A 17,595-nucleotide genomic window follows, 5' to 3' on the forward strand; every position below is an offset into this window, starting at 1 on the left:
GTTTGTACGGAATTTAGCAAGCCTTTTGACAAGGTGCCGCTTGGGAGACTGATCAAGACAGTTAAAGCACATGGAATTGAGGGAAATTTGGTGACATGGATCAGATACCGGCTTAGTAATAGGACACAGAGGGTAGTGGTAGAAGGCTGTTTGAGTGACTGGAGGCTGATGTCCAGCGATATCCTAGAAGGATCAGTGCTGGTTGTTTATATACAGAAATTGTTCAGATGAAAACGTCAAGAAAATAGTAAGCAAGTGTGCAGATGACACCAAGACTGGTAGCAGTTAATTGTGAGGAAGATGGTTGTAGGTGACAGGAAGATATAGAAGGGTTGATCAGATAGGCAGACTAGTGGCAGATGGTATTTAATCCTGATAAGAGCACCACCTTGTACTTTGGAAAAAGAAACAAGATGAAGGTGTATTTACTGAATAGCAGGACACTGGATAGCATACAGGAGCAGAGGGGTTTTGGAGTAATTATTCACAGATCCCTGAAGTCGGCAGGGCAAGTGAATAGAATAGTTACAAAGGCATATGGGACACTCACTTTCATCAGTCGGGGCAGAGAGTATAACAGCAAGGAGATAATGTTGGAGTTGTACAGGAAATTGGTAAGGCCACAGATGGAATACTGTGTGCAGTTCTGGTCACCTCATTAGAGGAAGGATGTGATAGCAATGTAGGGGGTACAGAGGATGTTCACCAGGATTGTGAGGGCCATGGGCAAGGTGTTTCCCTTGGTTGAAGGGTCAATCACAAGGGTAGTTTTAGATTTTAGGGTTGGGGCAGGAAGATTCAGAGGGAATTTCAGAAAAGCATTTTTACTCAGCGGGTGGTGGAATGCACTGCCTGGGAAGTTAGTGGAAGCCAGAAACCTTATAACTTTAAAAAAATTGAATGAGCACTTCAAACATAACATGAAATGATATTGGACAAGTGCAGGAAATTGGGATTAACATGCCTTTAGTGGTAGTTATTGTCAGAGCTGAATCGATGGGTCCAAAGTCCGTTTTCGTGCTTTTTGACTCTATAACTCTAAAATTTAACAACATTAGCAACAGGAAGGAGGACAGCTAATACAGTCCCTCAGAATCTGTTTCACTCTTAACCTATCCACTCAACTTCACCTTCTGCTGTTTCAGCTTTGGTGGTTTCAGCATCTATATTCTGCCAACATTTACAAACATGGTTAACAACGTGACAATCACCAGATGACCCTTTATTTTTGAAAATAATTTTGGTTGAGGGACAGGTTTTGCCTTGGGCATTGGGGAGAACTCTCCCGCATTTTCTCCAATACAATGGGATCTTTGATAGACAACTGAACAGAGTGATACTCAGTTCAACATTTCTTCGGAAAGACAGCACCTGTCAGTGTAGCACTCCCTCAGTACTGCAATGGAGCACCCGGCTTGGCTTTTATGTGCTCAAACCTCAATAACCCAGATTTAACAGTAAGTATACTCAAGGCTGAGACAGATTTTTAATCAGTGAGGGAATCAAGGGTTATGGGGGAAAAGCTTATGGAGTTAACATTTATCAGATCAATGTGATCTCACTGAACAGTGGAGTGGGTTCAATGATCTACTTCTAGTCCTAAGCCTTAAGCCTGGAGAAGGGGTGAACCCACGATCCTGTGGCTCAGAGGCAAATGTGCTACCCACTGAGCCACAGCTGGCTCACATCCCATTTGATAGACCACTGGGCACTAAGAGGATCAATCTCTATATGACATGCAATCACAACCCTCTGGGATAGAAAACACCGAATATGCTGAGTGAAGAAAATTCTCATTTCAGGCCTTAGCCTAAAAGATTACAACCCCTAGCTCTAGACTCTCCAAAACTCGGAAATAAGCTCCAAGCAAACATCCACCCCGTCACATTAAGCATTACTCCTAAGAATTGTATATCCTCTCGTTCTTCTAAACTTTGAAGAATATCAGTCCATTGTACTCAATATCTCATCATAGCATTGTCCTCCCTCTCGAGTGAACTAAGTTGTAGTCCCTTGTAGGCACCTTTAGGTAAAGAAGTCAAACTGTACCTAATAGATGTGGTCTCACAAGCCCCTGTCATCCCTGCTCTGGTGCTCTAATCCATTAAAGGCTCAATGCCACTTGTCTTCTGAAGTGATCGCTGCACCTGCACAGGAACTTTTAACATTTTGCGTACAAGAACACCCACTAGGTTCTCCTGAATGCCAACATTCACCATTTAAAATCTATTCAGCTTTATCGTTCTTTTCACCAAAGTGGATAATTTCATAACTCTCCACAAAGTCTCCCTGATCACAACACAGGTGTTTCTTCTGTAATGCGATAGCTGTGTTCTTGTGTGACCTTGTGCCATAGAAAATCACGTTATAGGGAAATAGTTATAGAAAAATCGCTATACTTGTACAGCAGAAAGTTTACATTATCCAATAGCATCCACCAATTATGTTTCAGCCAATTCGCGTTAACAAAACACGCATTATAGCAGAAATATCTGCACGCTGTCATTTCTTTCTCTTTATTCATTCATGGGATGAGGGCGTCGCTGGCTAGCATTTATGGCTCATCCCTAATTGCCCAGATTAAGAGTCAACCACATTGCTGGGGGTCTGGAGTCACATGTAGGCATTTGTAAAAATGGCAGTTTCCTTCCCTAAAGGGCATTAGTGAACCAGATGGGTTTTTTCCACACAGTGGACAATGGATTCATGGTCATCGTTAGATTCTTAATTCCAGACATTTATTGAATTCAAATTCTACCATCTGCCATAGTGGGATTTGAACCTGGGTCCCCAGAACATTATCTGGGTCTCTGGATTAACAGTCCAGCGATAACACCACTAGGTCATTGCCTTCCCCCAGTTTTACTATAACTGATATTCTGGTTGTCACGGGAAATTGCTGTGCTTCCGTTGTGTTCTGGATTATTACAGGGCTGCATTTCAAAGGGTATTGCATGAGCCATAGATTGGCAAAGGTGCTATATGACTGTAAGACATTGCTATATAGATACAGAAGTTGTGATCATACGTTATCGATGGGGTGACAACAAAGTTTACAGATCCCAATGGAAGACAGGATTAGAAAAAGGCAATAATTACACTTTCTGCAGCAGGGGTTGAGGGTGGTGGTGGTGGTGGTGATGGGAGGGGTGATGGAGTGGGAAACAATCTTCAGTAACCGCTCACTGCTTACCTTAGCTGAGGTGGTCCAATTGGACAGGCCCTCCGTGGATTCTTGTTGCGGTTGCAGGCCATTTGCTTCACTGCAAGTTCTCCCTTTCTTCACTGAGATTGGCACAAGGCTATCAGCCGGGCCTTCGTCCCGTGAGGTGGCTTCCTGGACCGGCTCCCTGATCTCTTGGGAGACCGGGCTATTCTCCTCCTGACTCCAGCTCTCTAACCCGTGAGCCTGGGCACCCTTCGGCTGAAGCGAACCTGCCTCAAACAGTTTGAGCTGGTTCTGGCCGCAGTGATTTGGAGGCACATTGAGCAGTTTCTGGAGTTCTGGCCCATAGGCTTGCGGCCAGCATTGGCTGGTACTCTCCGTGGAACCCGGTGGATTCCCAACTCTGTGTGGCTCAAACAGTGGGGGTTTTGCGTTCCTTTCCTTGAAGGAGTGCTGTGCCCGTTTTGTTGGAGGGGCTTGAAATTCCAACGTCAGCTGGCGTGGACAGTGTTCCTGTTTGTTGCCGCCCAGGGTGAACCTCTGAAGGCCTTTACTGACATGAACCTCGGGAGGTTGCTGCTGGAATGGAGCTGCAGTTGAAACTATGTGATGCATTGAAGGATCAGACCCCTGGCTCATCTGTACCCGCTGGAGACCGAGAGACTGAGGGGGCTGCTGGTGAGGGAAGAACTGCTGAAATAGATGCTGTTGGCACGTGGTCTGTGCTTGGTGACTGTAAAGGGGGAGGAGTGGTGGCTGGTGTACTTGGTGGAATATGTTCAATACTGAATTTGGAGGCAGTTCTTGCTTCTGGTTCTGGCTGTACGGGTACTGGAAGAACTGACGTTGAGGCAGACCTTCGTTACTTTGTTGTTGTTGATGTTGATGCAGCAGTTGGTTCTGCTGGTATTGTTGCTGGAGTTGATGCTGGAGTTGGTTCTGCTGTTGGGTCTGTGCATGTTGCTGTTGGAGTTGATGTTGGTTTGACTGTTGGCTCTGAGCGTGTTGCTGTTGAAGTTGATGTTGGTTTGACTGTTGGCTCTGAGCGTGTTGCTGCTGGAGTTGATGCTGTTTCTGCTGTAGCTGGTTCGACTGTTGGCACTGAGTGGGTTGCTGTTGGTTTGACTGTTGGCTCTGAGTGTGTTGCTGTTGGAGTTGATGTTGGTTTGACTGTTGGCTTTGAGCATGTTGCTGTTGGAGTTGATGTTGTTTCTGCTGTAGCTGGTTCGACTGTTGGCTCTGGGCATGTTGCTGTTGGAGTTGATGTTGGTTTGACTGTTGGCTCTGAGCATGTTGCTGTTGGCGTTGATGTTGGTTTGACTGTTGGCTCTGAGCATGTTGCTGTTGGAGTTGATGTTGTTTCTGCTGTAGCTGGTTCGACTGTTGGCTCTGCAGGTGCCGCTGCTGCAGCTGGTTCTGTTGTTGCTGTTGAAGAGGATGTTGCATCTGCTGGTGTTGCTGCTTCTGCAGCTGGGCTGTGGCACCTTGCTTTGCCAGAGCGTGCGAGAAGGGTCCTGTGGCATTAGAATCAATAATGCTCACTGCTCCAACACTGGCACAAAACGGGGCAGCACTTTGAGTCCAGGAGCCAGCTGGCTGCCAGCTGAAGCTCCCCTTGGAGGGCAGGCGGTCGATCAGAACAGAGGCAGCCCAGTTGGCGGGCATGGTGCTGCCAGCTGCTGCAGCCCTCTCTTGGCTCATTCCCAAATCAGAGCCGACAGACTGGCACTGCCCACTCCTTGCTGGAGTCTCCGGCACCACGGGGGGCTGCGATTTCAGTGGGCCACTCTCTGCTTCACTGTGGATCATCCCGTTTTTCCTTTGATGGGACGGGCTCGACTGAACTGTGCCAGTATTCTCACCGAAAAACGAGATCTGCTTGCCTTTCCGCTTGGCTGAGCTTTTGCCCGGTGCCTGCACATTCATTTTCACAGTCGCATCTGGACAAATAGCCCTGCTTCACAATCCACTGCTACCTCCCCCCCCACCGCCGCCGCTGCCAAACCACCAATCCAACCTCTCCCGCTTTTCACTCTTAAGCTCTACTCCAGTGAGCACCTCACGGAGTCTGGACTATAAACACAATGGCCAAGTGCCAGGAATAAATCAGTGACGTTTTCTCTGTGCCAATATGTCAAAACAACCACACCGCCATAGCCAGCCTCGCTGCTGTCCAACGTCCAAGCAGCTAATTTCCGTACTTGCTTTCAGAGATCTGGAGCAACCTGCAAGAACAATCAAGGTCAAACATTAGCAAAAAGAAAAAAACATCGCGAGCTTCATTCCACTCTGTAAAAAGGAAAAGAAGCAAAAAGTAATCAAAAGTAATTGAAAGGTGGTTTCCCAAAGGCATAGTTCAACCGACAACGCAAAACTATCAGTGATTTCTTTCACAATAAACACGGGGGGGGGGGGGGGGGGGGGGGGAGGGGGACGGGGGGGGGGGGGGGGGGAGGGGGACGGGGGGGGGGGAGACGGGGGGGGGGGGGGGGACGGGGGGGGGGGAGGGGGACGGGGGGGGGGGGGGGGGGGGGGAGACGGGGGGGGGGGGGGGACGGGAGGGGGGAGACGGGGGGGGGGGGGGGGACGGGAGGGGGACGGGGGGGGGGGGGGGGGGAGACGGGGGGGGGGGGGGGGGGGGGGAGGGGGACGGGGGGGGGGGGGGGGGGAGACGGGGGGGGGGGGGGGGGGGGGGGAGGGGGACGGGGGGGGGGGGGGGGGGAGACGGGGGGGGGGGGGGGGGGGGGGAGACGGGGGGGGGGGGGGGGGGGGGGGAGGGGGACGGGGGGGGGGGGGGGGAGACGGGGGGGGGGGGGGGGACGGGGGGGGGGGGGGGGGGGGGGGGGGGGGAGACGGGGGGGGGGGGGAGACGGGGGGGGGGGGGGGGGGGAGACGGGGGGGGGGGGGGGGGGAGACGGGGGGGGGGGGGGGACGGGGGGGGGGGGGGGGGGGAGACGGGGGGGGGGGGGGGGGGGAGACGGGGGGGGGGGGGGGGGGGAGACGGGGGGGGGGGGGGACGGGGGGGGGGGGGACGGGGGGACGGGGGGGGGGGGGGCGGGGGGGGGACAATCTTGCAGAACCTTTTTCACACCACAAGACGCAATGGGTATGTGGTGTTACCTTTTGAGAGTTCCGATTACCCCCCTTCCGCAACTGCTGCTTAGCACCCAATTCCTGCCTGGCTGACTGTTCCAAAATGGTCACGACGTAAAAGCAAAGCACTCCCGTGGTTTATGCCTTCAAGCTCTGCACATTTGCTTGCCGCCAACCTGTGCAGTTAGTCTTGGGAGCTCTGGGCCCTGCTGGAAACATTCCACTCAAAGCAATTGCTGCCAGAACCTCCCTGGCTTACTTGTTAGCGCCAAGCTCACAATTGAAGATTTCTGAGAGGCTACTGCTGCTTGCACAATTGCTCTGGCCTGTCACTACACATACCCTAGAATGTTCCATTTCTGTAATATTGTAAAGAGTAGCTCTGAACTTTAAAGCTATTGCGCACACACACTGCCACGGGAAATAAAGAGTTTGCGGTGTGCAATACAGAAACAAAACTATAGCATCAGGAAGTCAGTGTAGTGACTAACTGTAACTTGACGTTACAATCTGCAAACCTAAAGTACTACTGTGACTTGGAATTTGTGCTTGGCTTTCCCCACTCAACCCACCCCCCACCTCACACAACAAGGCACAATTCCATGGACTCAAGGGCAGGGAATTCTCTTCCACTGCCCTCCACTTGGTTGGCCAACCAAGCAATTCTAGACAGTTGATGAATGTTACTTGCAATTTAATGGCACCTGCATTCACAACAACGCTGGTGTGTGCCATAGAATTGAATCTCGGATCATTAACTCGAGTTCCAGTGGTGTGAAGATCTGCTTCATCTCTGCAGTACTTGACTGAAACCACAAACAGAAATTTGTGCAAAAATTACATTCCCTAAGCAGATTGTGATGTTCTTATTACTGTAGTGTGACTCAGAACATATTGTTTATCTGACTATTTATCATAACGCTGCTTCAGGAGCTTCCTGTGCACAAATTGCTGCCCCATTTCTTACAATATTAACAGTGACAACAGCAAAAAGGGCTTCACGGCCTCTCAGTGCCTGAACATGTCCAGAGAAACCTTTCTTCCTTTGACAGTGTGGACAAGGACAGGTGCAGGCGGTGATCAGGGCCATGCTAGTGTTTGATTCAGGAACAGGGAGGGAAGCTGGCTTTAGGAGCAGCATCTGTGGAGATAGACAGAGTTAACATCACCGCTGGGCTTCGGAACTGAACTGCTGAAACATCATCACTGTTGCTGTGTCAGAAACATAGCAGCCAGTTTGCACATGGCAATCTCCAATGAATGTGAGAATGACTGGATAGTCTGCTTCTGGTGCTTGAATGATGAATACTGGCCAGGACACCAGAATCTCTTACATCCACCAAAGATGGGAGATAGGGCCTCAGTTTAAGATTTGAACTAAGAGATGGCTCAGCCTTTACTCGGTTAGATCATGGAAACAGGCCCTTCAGCCCAACTTGTCCACACCAACCAGATTTCCCAAACTGAACTACTCCCATTTACTGCTATCCCTCTAAACCTTTCCTTATCCATGTATGTGTCCAAATGTCTTTTAAATGTTGTAACTGTATTCATCTCTACCGCTTCCTTCTGCAGCTTGATCCATATATGCAATCACCTTGTGTGTGAAAGAAGATGCCCCTCATTTCCCTTTTAAATCTTTCCAATCTTACCTTAAACTTATGGCCTCTAGTTTTGGAATACCCCATCCTAAGGACAAGAACCTGGCTATTCACCCTATCACTGCCCCTCAGAATTTTACAAATCTCAGAAGGTAAACCATCAGCCTCCTATGATCCGGGGGGAAAAAAAAGGTCTGTCTATCCAGCCTCTCCTCAAAACTCTAACCCTCCACTCTCGGTAACATCCTTGTAAATCTTTATTGCACCCTTTCCAATTTAATAACATCCTTCTTTTAGCAGAATTGTACACAGTACTCCAAATGTGGCCTTAATGAGCTGCACAGCCATAACATGACATTCCAATTCCTGTACTCAATGCTCTCAATGATAAAGGCAAACATGCCAAATGCCTTCTTTACCATCTTGTCTATGTGTGATGCCACTTTCAAGGAACTGTGTAATTGAATCCCTAGGTCTCTTTGTTCAACAACACTTCCCAGGGCCCTACAATTAACTGTGTAAGTGCCTCCTTGGTTTATTGTATCAAAATGCAACACATCTTTCTGCACAGGAGTGAGCCGGAGCTTTCATACCGAAGACGAGTCCTGGAGTGGGGCAGGAACCCATAAACTTTGTGATTCTAGGAGAAGAATGGTACCCTCTGAGCTATCGCCAGGGCCAGGGCAGTGAAGTTACATCAGGTGTCAGTCACTGCTGTGCTCAGCTCAGGGCCAGGAACCGGGCCTGTGATTTCTCTGGTTGTAGCTACTCAACAGTATATTAACATAATTCCATCATTGCCAGTGTGTAGACCAGCATTTAAACAGCATCTCTTACTGTTAATACACCTTGTGCAATCTTCTGATCCATTCTGAACATAGTATTCTCTTGTCAAAAAAGGACGTTCATAGAGCAGTCCTCTGAGATCAAGAGAACTACCCCTGGTTAATAGTTATTCTTGACAAAGGAATATTACCATAACAAGCCACATGATTCATTTTAGTTAATTTGCCAGAAAAAGCCTATCCCACTTCTCTAATAACATTTAACTATTCCCAAACTTTTCCTCGATTTGGCACCTCAGAAGTACACACAGATTGCCAGCAGACTGTCTTACTAAGTGATTTAAAAAAAAAACTCCCCTAACTGAGAGTTTGATTTCCTGTGACCTACTATCGTAGCAACTTTACATTTTTCTAGTAACATTCTACTGCATAGGCAGCTTGCAATTTCCTCACTCGCACACTTTGTCAGCCACACTTGAAATATTGTGGAAAGCCAAAAGAAGTGGCAAATACTTTAAAATTATTTAGCAATCACTGGGGAGGACTTAAAGCTCAACAAATTCAACATAATATGAATCAAGCGCTTTGTGTTCACAGTTTCCTAAGAAATACATTCATCAATCCAACACACCACTGCAGGGAGATGGTAGTATGACATGTATCACTGAACTAGGGATCCAGAAGCTCAGTCTAATGTTCTGCAGACACGGGTTCAAATCCCACCAGGGGGCAAAATCTGAATGGTGAAAGCAGACGGAATCTAAACCCAATTACCAAATCTAGAATTGAAAGCTAGTCTCACGAACAGTAACTCTAACTATTATTACTGAACAGTATGTACTTCAACAATGTCCTTCACTGGGTCTGGCTGAATACAGCAAAGTGCTTGAGTGACTCTTAGCTGTCCTTTGAAATGGTTCAGCAAGTAACTCAAGGGCAATTAGGGATGGGTCACTGTCTGCAATGTCTACGTCACATGGGGAAAAAAATGAACTTCCAAAACACTGTCCGTCAATCCCCTGAAAGCTTAGCTAGAGTGAGAAAAGTAAAAACACAGATGTACTACACAAACCCGTATTTGTAATCAACTTGTTCAGAGATGTTACTTCACACCTCTGGAGCAGATGGGGACTTGAACGTGGACCTCCCAATTCAGGGGTAGGGACACTAAGGGTGGCTTCATCTTTGGACTGTGGGAGGAAACCGGAGCATGCACAGGAAACCTACGCAGACACGGGGAGAATGTGCAGACTCCACACAGACAGTCACCTGAGGTTGGAATCGAACCCGGTCCCTGGTGCTGTGAGGCTGTAGTGCTAACCACTGCAGGCTAGGTGAATTGGCCATGCTAAATTGCCCATAGTGTTCGGGGATGTGTGGGTTATAGGGGGATGGGTCTGGGTGGGATGCTTCAAGGGGCAGTGTGGACTAGTTGAGCCGAAGGGCCTGTTTCCACACTGTAGGGAATCTAATCCAATGTAACACAGCACAACTAGAGGCTCCTATAATGCTCACCACTATTGGGTTTGTTGAAGACGAGGAAAGACAAGTAATTACATAGCAGCTTTCACATTCTCAGGATACCCCAACCATCAAGACATTCAGCGAAAATCTTCTGCAACGTTGCAATGTAGGAACTAATTTGGAGCTAATTCGTGCGCAGCAAGCTCCCATAAAGAACAATGAGGCAATGATTAGATAACCTGTTTCATCCACAGATGTTTGGACACCAAAGGGGGAAGCTCTTCTACTGTTTTCAATTGCTATCTCAGAATCTTGCATCTAATTCAAAGGGCAGGTGAAGCCTCGGTTTAACGGCTCAGCTAAAGGGTGATGTCTCTGACAGTGCAGCATTCCCTCGGCCTGGAACCGGAATGTCAGACTGGATTAGGTAATCAATCCATAACTGTTTGATGCAAAAGGTTACAGTCCCTGACGTTTTTAATTACCCGTGTTTGCTGTCCTAAGTTGAACCAAATCCACAGAGATTTGTTGGGGGGGGGGGGGGCAGCATAGTGGGAAGAATGAAAAAAGGAGTTGGAAAAAGAGAATGGGGGGGCAGGTGAGAGAGTAAGAGAAGAGGTGGGGGCGGGTGAGAGAAGAAAAAAAGAGAAGGGGGTGGAGAAGAGAGAACAAGGTTTGGGAGATCAAGGGAAGAAAGGGAGGAGGGAGAAAGAGAAAGAAAAAAGACTGGTGGGAGATAAAAAGAAGTTGGGCGTAGTGTAAGAGAATGAAAGACAGCAACATCCAACAATCTGAACTGGACTGTGGGTAAGAATCAGACTAAGGATCTGATTGAGGATCAAACTAAGCTGATCCCACCTTGGTCAAATAGTTTTCTCCAAATGGCCTATTCCTGTGATATAAATTCTATGTAAAGGCACTTTGTGTTTGGTGGGAATAACATTTGAGATCGAGTCACACCAACCAAATGTTTGGGTGCTTGGGCAAATTGGGCAGTTTTCTCTTGCACTTAAAAGGATAAAGGATTTCATCAACAGCGTTACCTGGCTAGAATCAAAGACATGACTACTTTGAGTGGCAATGGCAAAGATTGGTCCATACATCACCTGTGTAATGCCCAGGATCGTGGATGGCGACAACATTCTTCCTATTACCATGGAGTATCAGAACATGGAGAACATTGAACAATTCCACTAGGGAGCAACATCTCCAGGGACAGCAATGCTAACGTAAATGGTGTCTCCAAGGAAGCAGCATGGGTTGTCCACTGGGTTCACACCATCAACACTGCAACTTCACATGATCACAGACCACAATCTGCAATGAGACAATGAAAGGCAACAGCAAAGGTACCTGGAAAGTCTGACTTCTTCAACCAGTGTTGGGTACAAAAAGCCCTAAGCATTGAACAGCATCTCCAAATGACAAAGTACCATACTTGGGACTGGTGGGTGGCCCCTCATGGCAGACAAACAGACGGAGAGCTGGGACACAAGGACAGGTATGTTGCGTACTGGACGTATGCCCAGTCAGAGTGGTAGCCAGGCAGGCACTGCCAGGTGAGAAAGAGACAGCGTTGGCCAGAGAAGAGCTGGTGAAGTACATTTCAGAGAGGCACAGCATCCGAGTGGAGCAATAGGGATGGTGATGGACCAGGGTCTGTGGCAGAATATTGCTTTTCACCGTTCCTCCGATCTTTAACGCAACAAAGTCTCGGCCAAAGGCCGAACAAAGAGCGGGAGTTGGCTATTCGGCCCCTTAATCCTGCTTTACTATTTAACAAAATCAGTTGTAACCATCAACCCAGGCATCCCAAGAACTCATATAGCCCTAGATAGAATAGCAGAGGAAGGAAGGCCAAAAGAGGTGGCAAGAGGTTTTCGGGAAGGTATTCTGGAATGAAGGGCCTCAAAAGCTGAAGGCACAGGCGTCGACAGTGGGAAATGAAGAAAAGGCCAGAGATGGAGGAAAACCAGATTTTCTCAGAGTATTAATAACAGTGCTGCAGCAAGTCCAACTTAACAGTGCAATCCAAAACATCCGACCCAATACAATCAGATAACTTTATGTTGTTTGACGTTCACTTTCGTCAATGGATGCATTTGTCTTCTTGCTAGACTGGGTCAGCGAGTCAAATTAAAGTCTGTACGGTGGCTGAGCAAAGCTGAATCAAGGTGTGTCCCTTTCCTGCAGTTTGCACAGAGAGAGAGAGAGAGAGAGAGAGGGGGAGGGAGGGAGGGAGGGAGGGAGGAGTGGAAAACTGAAGCAGCACAGCCTAATGTGAATATTACCGAAGGCCAGTGCACTGCCAAGTCCAAATGACATGCAAACCTGATCGCATTCCAGTAATCCCAACCATTTCCCAGCACTCCCACTGAGATTTCTGATGCAAACACCAGGAACATGGGAAAGCTGCCCTGAAAGAAAATTTGCACAATTCGCTGCTGTTCCAATTTCATTTGAAAGGCTCACTGAAATCTGAGATAACAAGGTGTAGACCTGGATGAACACAGCACTATCACTGAAATCTGACCTGCCTGGAGCAGCAGAATCTCTCTTGTCCCACTCTAACAGTTTTTGCAAAATTCCGGTGTGTCTGCTTGCTTTTTGGTGCTCTCGTCAGGGGCCACTTCACTCGCTGAATAACTTCAGTGGGAAAATGGGATGTGGGGGGAGGGCAGAGAGACAGAGAGAGCGAGAGAGAGAAAAACAGACAGACAGACAGAAGGCAGGAGGGAGACTGGGGTGGGGGGGTTAGCCAAAAACATGCCAAAAATTTTGCCTCTCAGTTGCCTCTGATTTTGTTCACTCTTGCTCTTCGCCCCCACCTTTTGGAAAGTTGCAAGTTCCAGCACCTTCACATTGTCCACTTCTCCCACTTGAGCCTAGACAGCAAATGTCAACAAACTATTCGACCCCAGGAGCCTCATAATCACACCTAAAACTGTCCAAAAACAAAACAGGAAACATAACCTTTGCCCTGTAATGTTTCTCTCTTTGCAGGGGATGCAGAGGTGCCCCCTTCAGTTTTTGTCTGATAAAGGCAGTCGCCGGTTGAGTGTCTCAACCTGTACCACTACCATGACCACTAATCACCTCTTGATTAAAGGAAATAAAGAAATCTGCTGCAGGCCACTCAGCCATGGGACAATGCTCAGTAGCTCTGTAAGCACATTCTCAGTGAGAAGCCAGTGCAGATCAGTCAGAGGTACCATCTTTTGGATAAAGGTGTTAAACCAAAGCTCCATCTCACAAACACGACATGAAATAATGTGGCACTGTTGTGAAGAGGAGTAAGGGAGTTCTCCCTGGACTGCTGGCCAACATTCATCCCTGAACTAACGTCATTTAAAGAGATTATCTGGTCATTACCTTGCTACCCATTTGTGGGAGCTTGCTGTGCACAAAATAGCAGCCATGTTTCCTGCATTCAAACCGTTAGCATCATTTCTAAAGCACTTCAGCAGATGTAAAGTCTTGAGGATGTAACAGGTGCTACACAAATGTAAGGGATTTTTCTTTCACTATCTATAAACAGAAGTTAGATTTTTTTTCCCAGAATAAACTACACTTGTAGAGTTCTGCCAGAGATTGCAGCCACTCATTTTCATTACATTTGTTGCAGCAACTTCTCAAACTGCTACACAATTCCTTAATTTCTTTAGTTTTTTTATTGATGCTGCGTGGAACACTGAAGGCTGACAGTCAGCAACAGGCCAAGTGAATCACAAGAGTAGCCTGCCTTCAAGTCTCCTCATCGACCTTTTAGACTCTCTGCTCACACACACACAGACACAGATAGTATCAGGCTATGATCAGTTGCTCAATTTATATATCCTCACCTTGCCAAATACCACCCACCTTTGTGATCTTGCAGCTCATCCTGCTGTACAGAGTTAACCTGCTCAATAGCTAAACTTTCTGAGCTACTGAGCTCAAATTCTGCAAAGTCCCTGACAAACTCAAGCTTTTGGTGATGTCAGAATATGCTGCTCCTCTTCTTCAATGTTCTCCCCAGCAACTGAGTCTAACCGTTATGTGACAAACAATACTAAAGCCCAAATCATCCTTCACAGAACGAGGCCATTCAGTCTGCCATGTTTATGTTGGCTCTCAGTAGGAGCTGCTTGACTACTGCCACTTCCCCATCTTCTCCTCAGCACCCTACACATTCATTTTTCCATAAACTATACAATTGCCTTTAAATTGCTTCCATTAAACCTGCCTCCACTACATACTCAGGGAGAATCATACAGTCCTTACACTGCAGAGAGAGGCTGGTCAGCCCATTGAGTCTGCACCAACCACTGAAGAACATCTGACCCAAACCCAGCCCTCTACTCAACGCCATAGGCAAGTAACTCACCTCCTGACTTCTCAAAGCCTATCCATCATCTACAAAGGCACAAATCAGAAACATTATGAAATACTCCCCACTCGCCTGGATGTGTGCAGCCCCAACACCACTCAGGAAGCTCGACACCATCCAAGACAAAACAGCCCACTTGATTGGCACTTCATCCACAAACATCCACTCCTTTGACCACCAACGCTCAGTAGCAGCAATGCATACTATGTACAAGATGCACTGCAGAAATTCACCAAAGATCCTCAGACAGCACTTTCATCTAGAAGGACAAGGGCAGCAGATACATGGGAACACCATCACCTTCAAGCTGCCACCCTCTCCCTAAGTCACCCACCATCCTTGGAAATATAACGCTGTTCCTTCACCGTTGCTGGGTCAAAATCCTGGAGTTCCCTCCCCAATGGCATTGTGGGTCAATCCACAGCAGGTGGATTCCAATGGTTCAAGATAACTCACCACCACCTTCTCAATGACAACTAGGGATGGGCAAGAAATGCTGGCCCAGCCAGCAACACCCATATCCCACAAATAAAACTAAAGAAAACCCCTGCATTTACCAAGGCTGATCCATCTAACCTGCGCATCCCTAAACACTACAATTTTATCATGGCCAATTCACGTAACCTGCACATCTATGGGCCGTAGGAGGAAACTGCAGCACCCAGCGGAAACCCATGCAGACACAGGGAGAATGTGCAAACTCGACATAGCCACCCGAGGTTGAAATTGAATCCGGGTCACTGGCGCTACGTGCCAGCAGGACAAAGCACTCAGCCATCCTAACTACTCAGTGCATGCACATTTTTCAGGTCTCTGTTGCTTCTTTCAGCAATTACCTTATATCTGTGCTGACTTGTTTTTGATCCTTCTATTAAATGGAACAGTTTCTCCCTGTCTTCTCTGTCCAGACCCCTTATGATTTTGAACACTTCGATTGAATGTCCTCTTAACTCTCTTGTCTCCAAGAGGACCAATCCCAACTTTTCCAATTTCTCAAAGTAACTGTGGTCTCAAACTTGGAACCATTTTTGTGAATCCTTTCCACACACTCTTGAATGCCTTTTACACCCTTCCCTAAAGCATGTTGCTCAGAAACAGCGCTCCAGTTAAATGTGAGATAACAAGGTGTACAGCTGGATGAACACAGCAGGAAGGCTGACGTTTCAGGCCGAGACCCTAACGTCAGCCTTCCTGCTCCTCTGATGCTGCTTGGTCTGCTGTGTTCATCCAGCTCTTCACCTTGTTATCTCAGATTCTCCAGCATCTGCAGTTCCTACTATCTCCAGTTAAATCACACTGTTTTTGTGCGAGCTTGCTGTGCGCAAATTAGCTGCTGCATTTCCTACAATACACCTCAAAATCACTTTGGTCAGAAGCCCACGCAAAGGATAGTGTTGCAAATATAGATCATTAGTAACAAAAAGGATGGCAGCAGTGGAGCAGGCAGCTTTCAGGTTCCTCAGCCTGGAACTAGTGAATCTGTCTACTTCTTAATCCCCCCTTTCTTCCTCTCTTTTTCGTCTGAAGATTTTAAAGTGTTTTTCTATTCTGATAAGAAAACGTAACTTGGAGCAGCCGAGAGCTGGAGTGGAGCAGGTTGGAGCAGACTGGGGATGGTTGTTGGACTAGGGTCTAGCGTGGGAGCTCTGACCATGCGTGGAAGACCCTGCGCTGAGCTACGGCAATATAATGTTTATCTGTAATTTGTTTATCTGACTGTAATGTTTATCCCTTTAACTATGTCTTATTTCTAACTTATTGTATGAATAACTGGAAGGTAATGCAATTTCTTTTTCACTCCTCTTTGGATTTGCACCGAGGCACTTTGTATCTAATGTGGCTCCATTGTAAACTTTTCAATCTACTCCTGTATTTCTGCACTTGAGTACACATGACAATAAAAGGATACTCTAAAATTCTAAAGAACACCAAGGAGAGGTGGGAAGTGGGGGAAGTGACTATTCAAGTTGTGAGTTATTTCTCTCTACAAAGTACTGTCAGAAAGTTTGATAGAAACAGAAGAACAATTCGAGGAACTAAACATTCAGGCGTATATGTCTTTTAAATGGGACAGACAGAAGGGAAGGGTGGTGGAGTAGGATTTAGTACGGAATGGACCAAGTACTACTACTACTACAACAACAACGATTTTGGATTGGAAGATGTAGAGTCCATATGGGTGGAGGTAAGTAGTAAAAGAAAAGTGGAAGATAATATCAGTAACAGTGGTCTACAGGCCCCCAAACATATGGCAGGAGGAATAATAAATCTGGAGATAATGAGGGCATGTATCAAGGGCCTATATTAAATACAGTGACTTTAATCTTCATGTAGATCAGGATACTCAGATTTGTAGAGGGAGCCATGAGGAAGAACTCGTAATGTACATTCAGGACAGATTCTTAGAACAATATGTTGTAGATTCAACCAGGGATCAGGCTATTCTGGATCTGGTGATACGCAATGACGAGAGTTTTCCACCCTCACCCTAAAATTTTCACATTCAGCGATCAGTTTCAAAAGGGAATTGGCCATCTACTCCAAAAGAAGACAAGTAGGATATGGGTCAAACACAGGCAAGTGTGACTGGTAGTGTAGTCTCAGAAACTTGTCAGCAGAGATGAGTTGGATCAAAGGGTCTGTTTCCGTCCTGTAGAGCTCAATGATTCTGTGACTCTAACCGCAAGGCAATGTGGTATAACCAGTGGAATGGGCCTAATGGAAACTCTTTCAAAGAGCTCGTCTGTGTCTCTGCAACCTCAAGCCCTACAACATTTCACTCCTCTAATTATAGCAATTTCCTTCACTTGACAATTGGTGGCCTTGCCTTGCCTTGGCCCTAATTTGCCTTCCTAAATCTCTGCCTTGTTAAGTTTGTGTTGAAGTTTGCTGACAATACAAAGCTAACTGGTAAGGTCAGATGTGAGGATGACACAGAGTGACTGCAACGAGATGTAAACAGGGTTATGTTGTGAGTGAGCACCAAAGTGGCCGATGGAGTGTAAAGTAAGGATTTGTGAAGTTTCTCACTTTGGTCAAATCGAATAGCAGAACATCTTTCTAAAAGGTGTGAAGCCTGTTGATATTTAAAGGGACTTGTATGCACTCATAAAAGGA

The 17,595-nt window shown here is 47.1% G+C and overlaps 1 protein-coding gene across 6 annotated transcripts in view; it reads right to left on the bottom strand.

The window, feature by feature from the left end:
• Positions 1-17,595, bottom strand: part of mideasb (mitotic deacetylase associated SANT domain protein b) — a 76,304-nt gene that overhangs the window by 31,594 nt on the left and 27,115 nt on the right. For 5 of the 6 annotated variants that reach the window (XM_048537273.2, XM_048537274.2, XM_048537268.2 and 2 more), the window contains one exon: positions 3,194-5,391. In XM_048537273.2, coding sequence (XP_048393230.2) covers positions 3,194-5,092 — 1,899 coding nt within the window. In that variant the 5' untranslated portion in view covers positions 5,093-5,391. Of the gene's footprint in view, positions 1-3,193; positions 5,392-11,215; positions 11,427-17,595 lie in introns of all 6 variants that reach the window. The other variant, XM_048537269.2, reaches the window with a different exon arrangement.

The sequence above is a fragment of the Stegostoma tigrinum genome, chromosome 10 (assembly GCF_030684315.1).
Source record: "Stegostoma tigrinum isolate sSteTig4 chromosome 10, sSteTig4.hap1, whole genome shotgun sequence".
In the NCBI taxonomy this organism is placed as follows: Eukaryota; Metazoa; Chordata; class Chondrichthyes; order Orectolobiformes; family Stegostomatidae; genus Stegostoma; species Stegostoma tigrinum.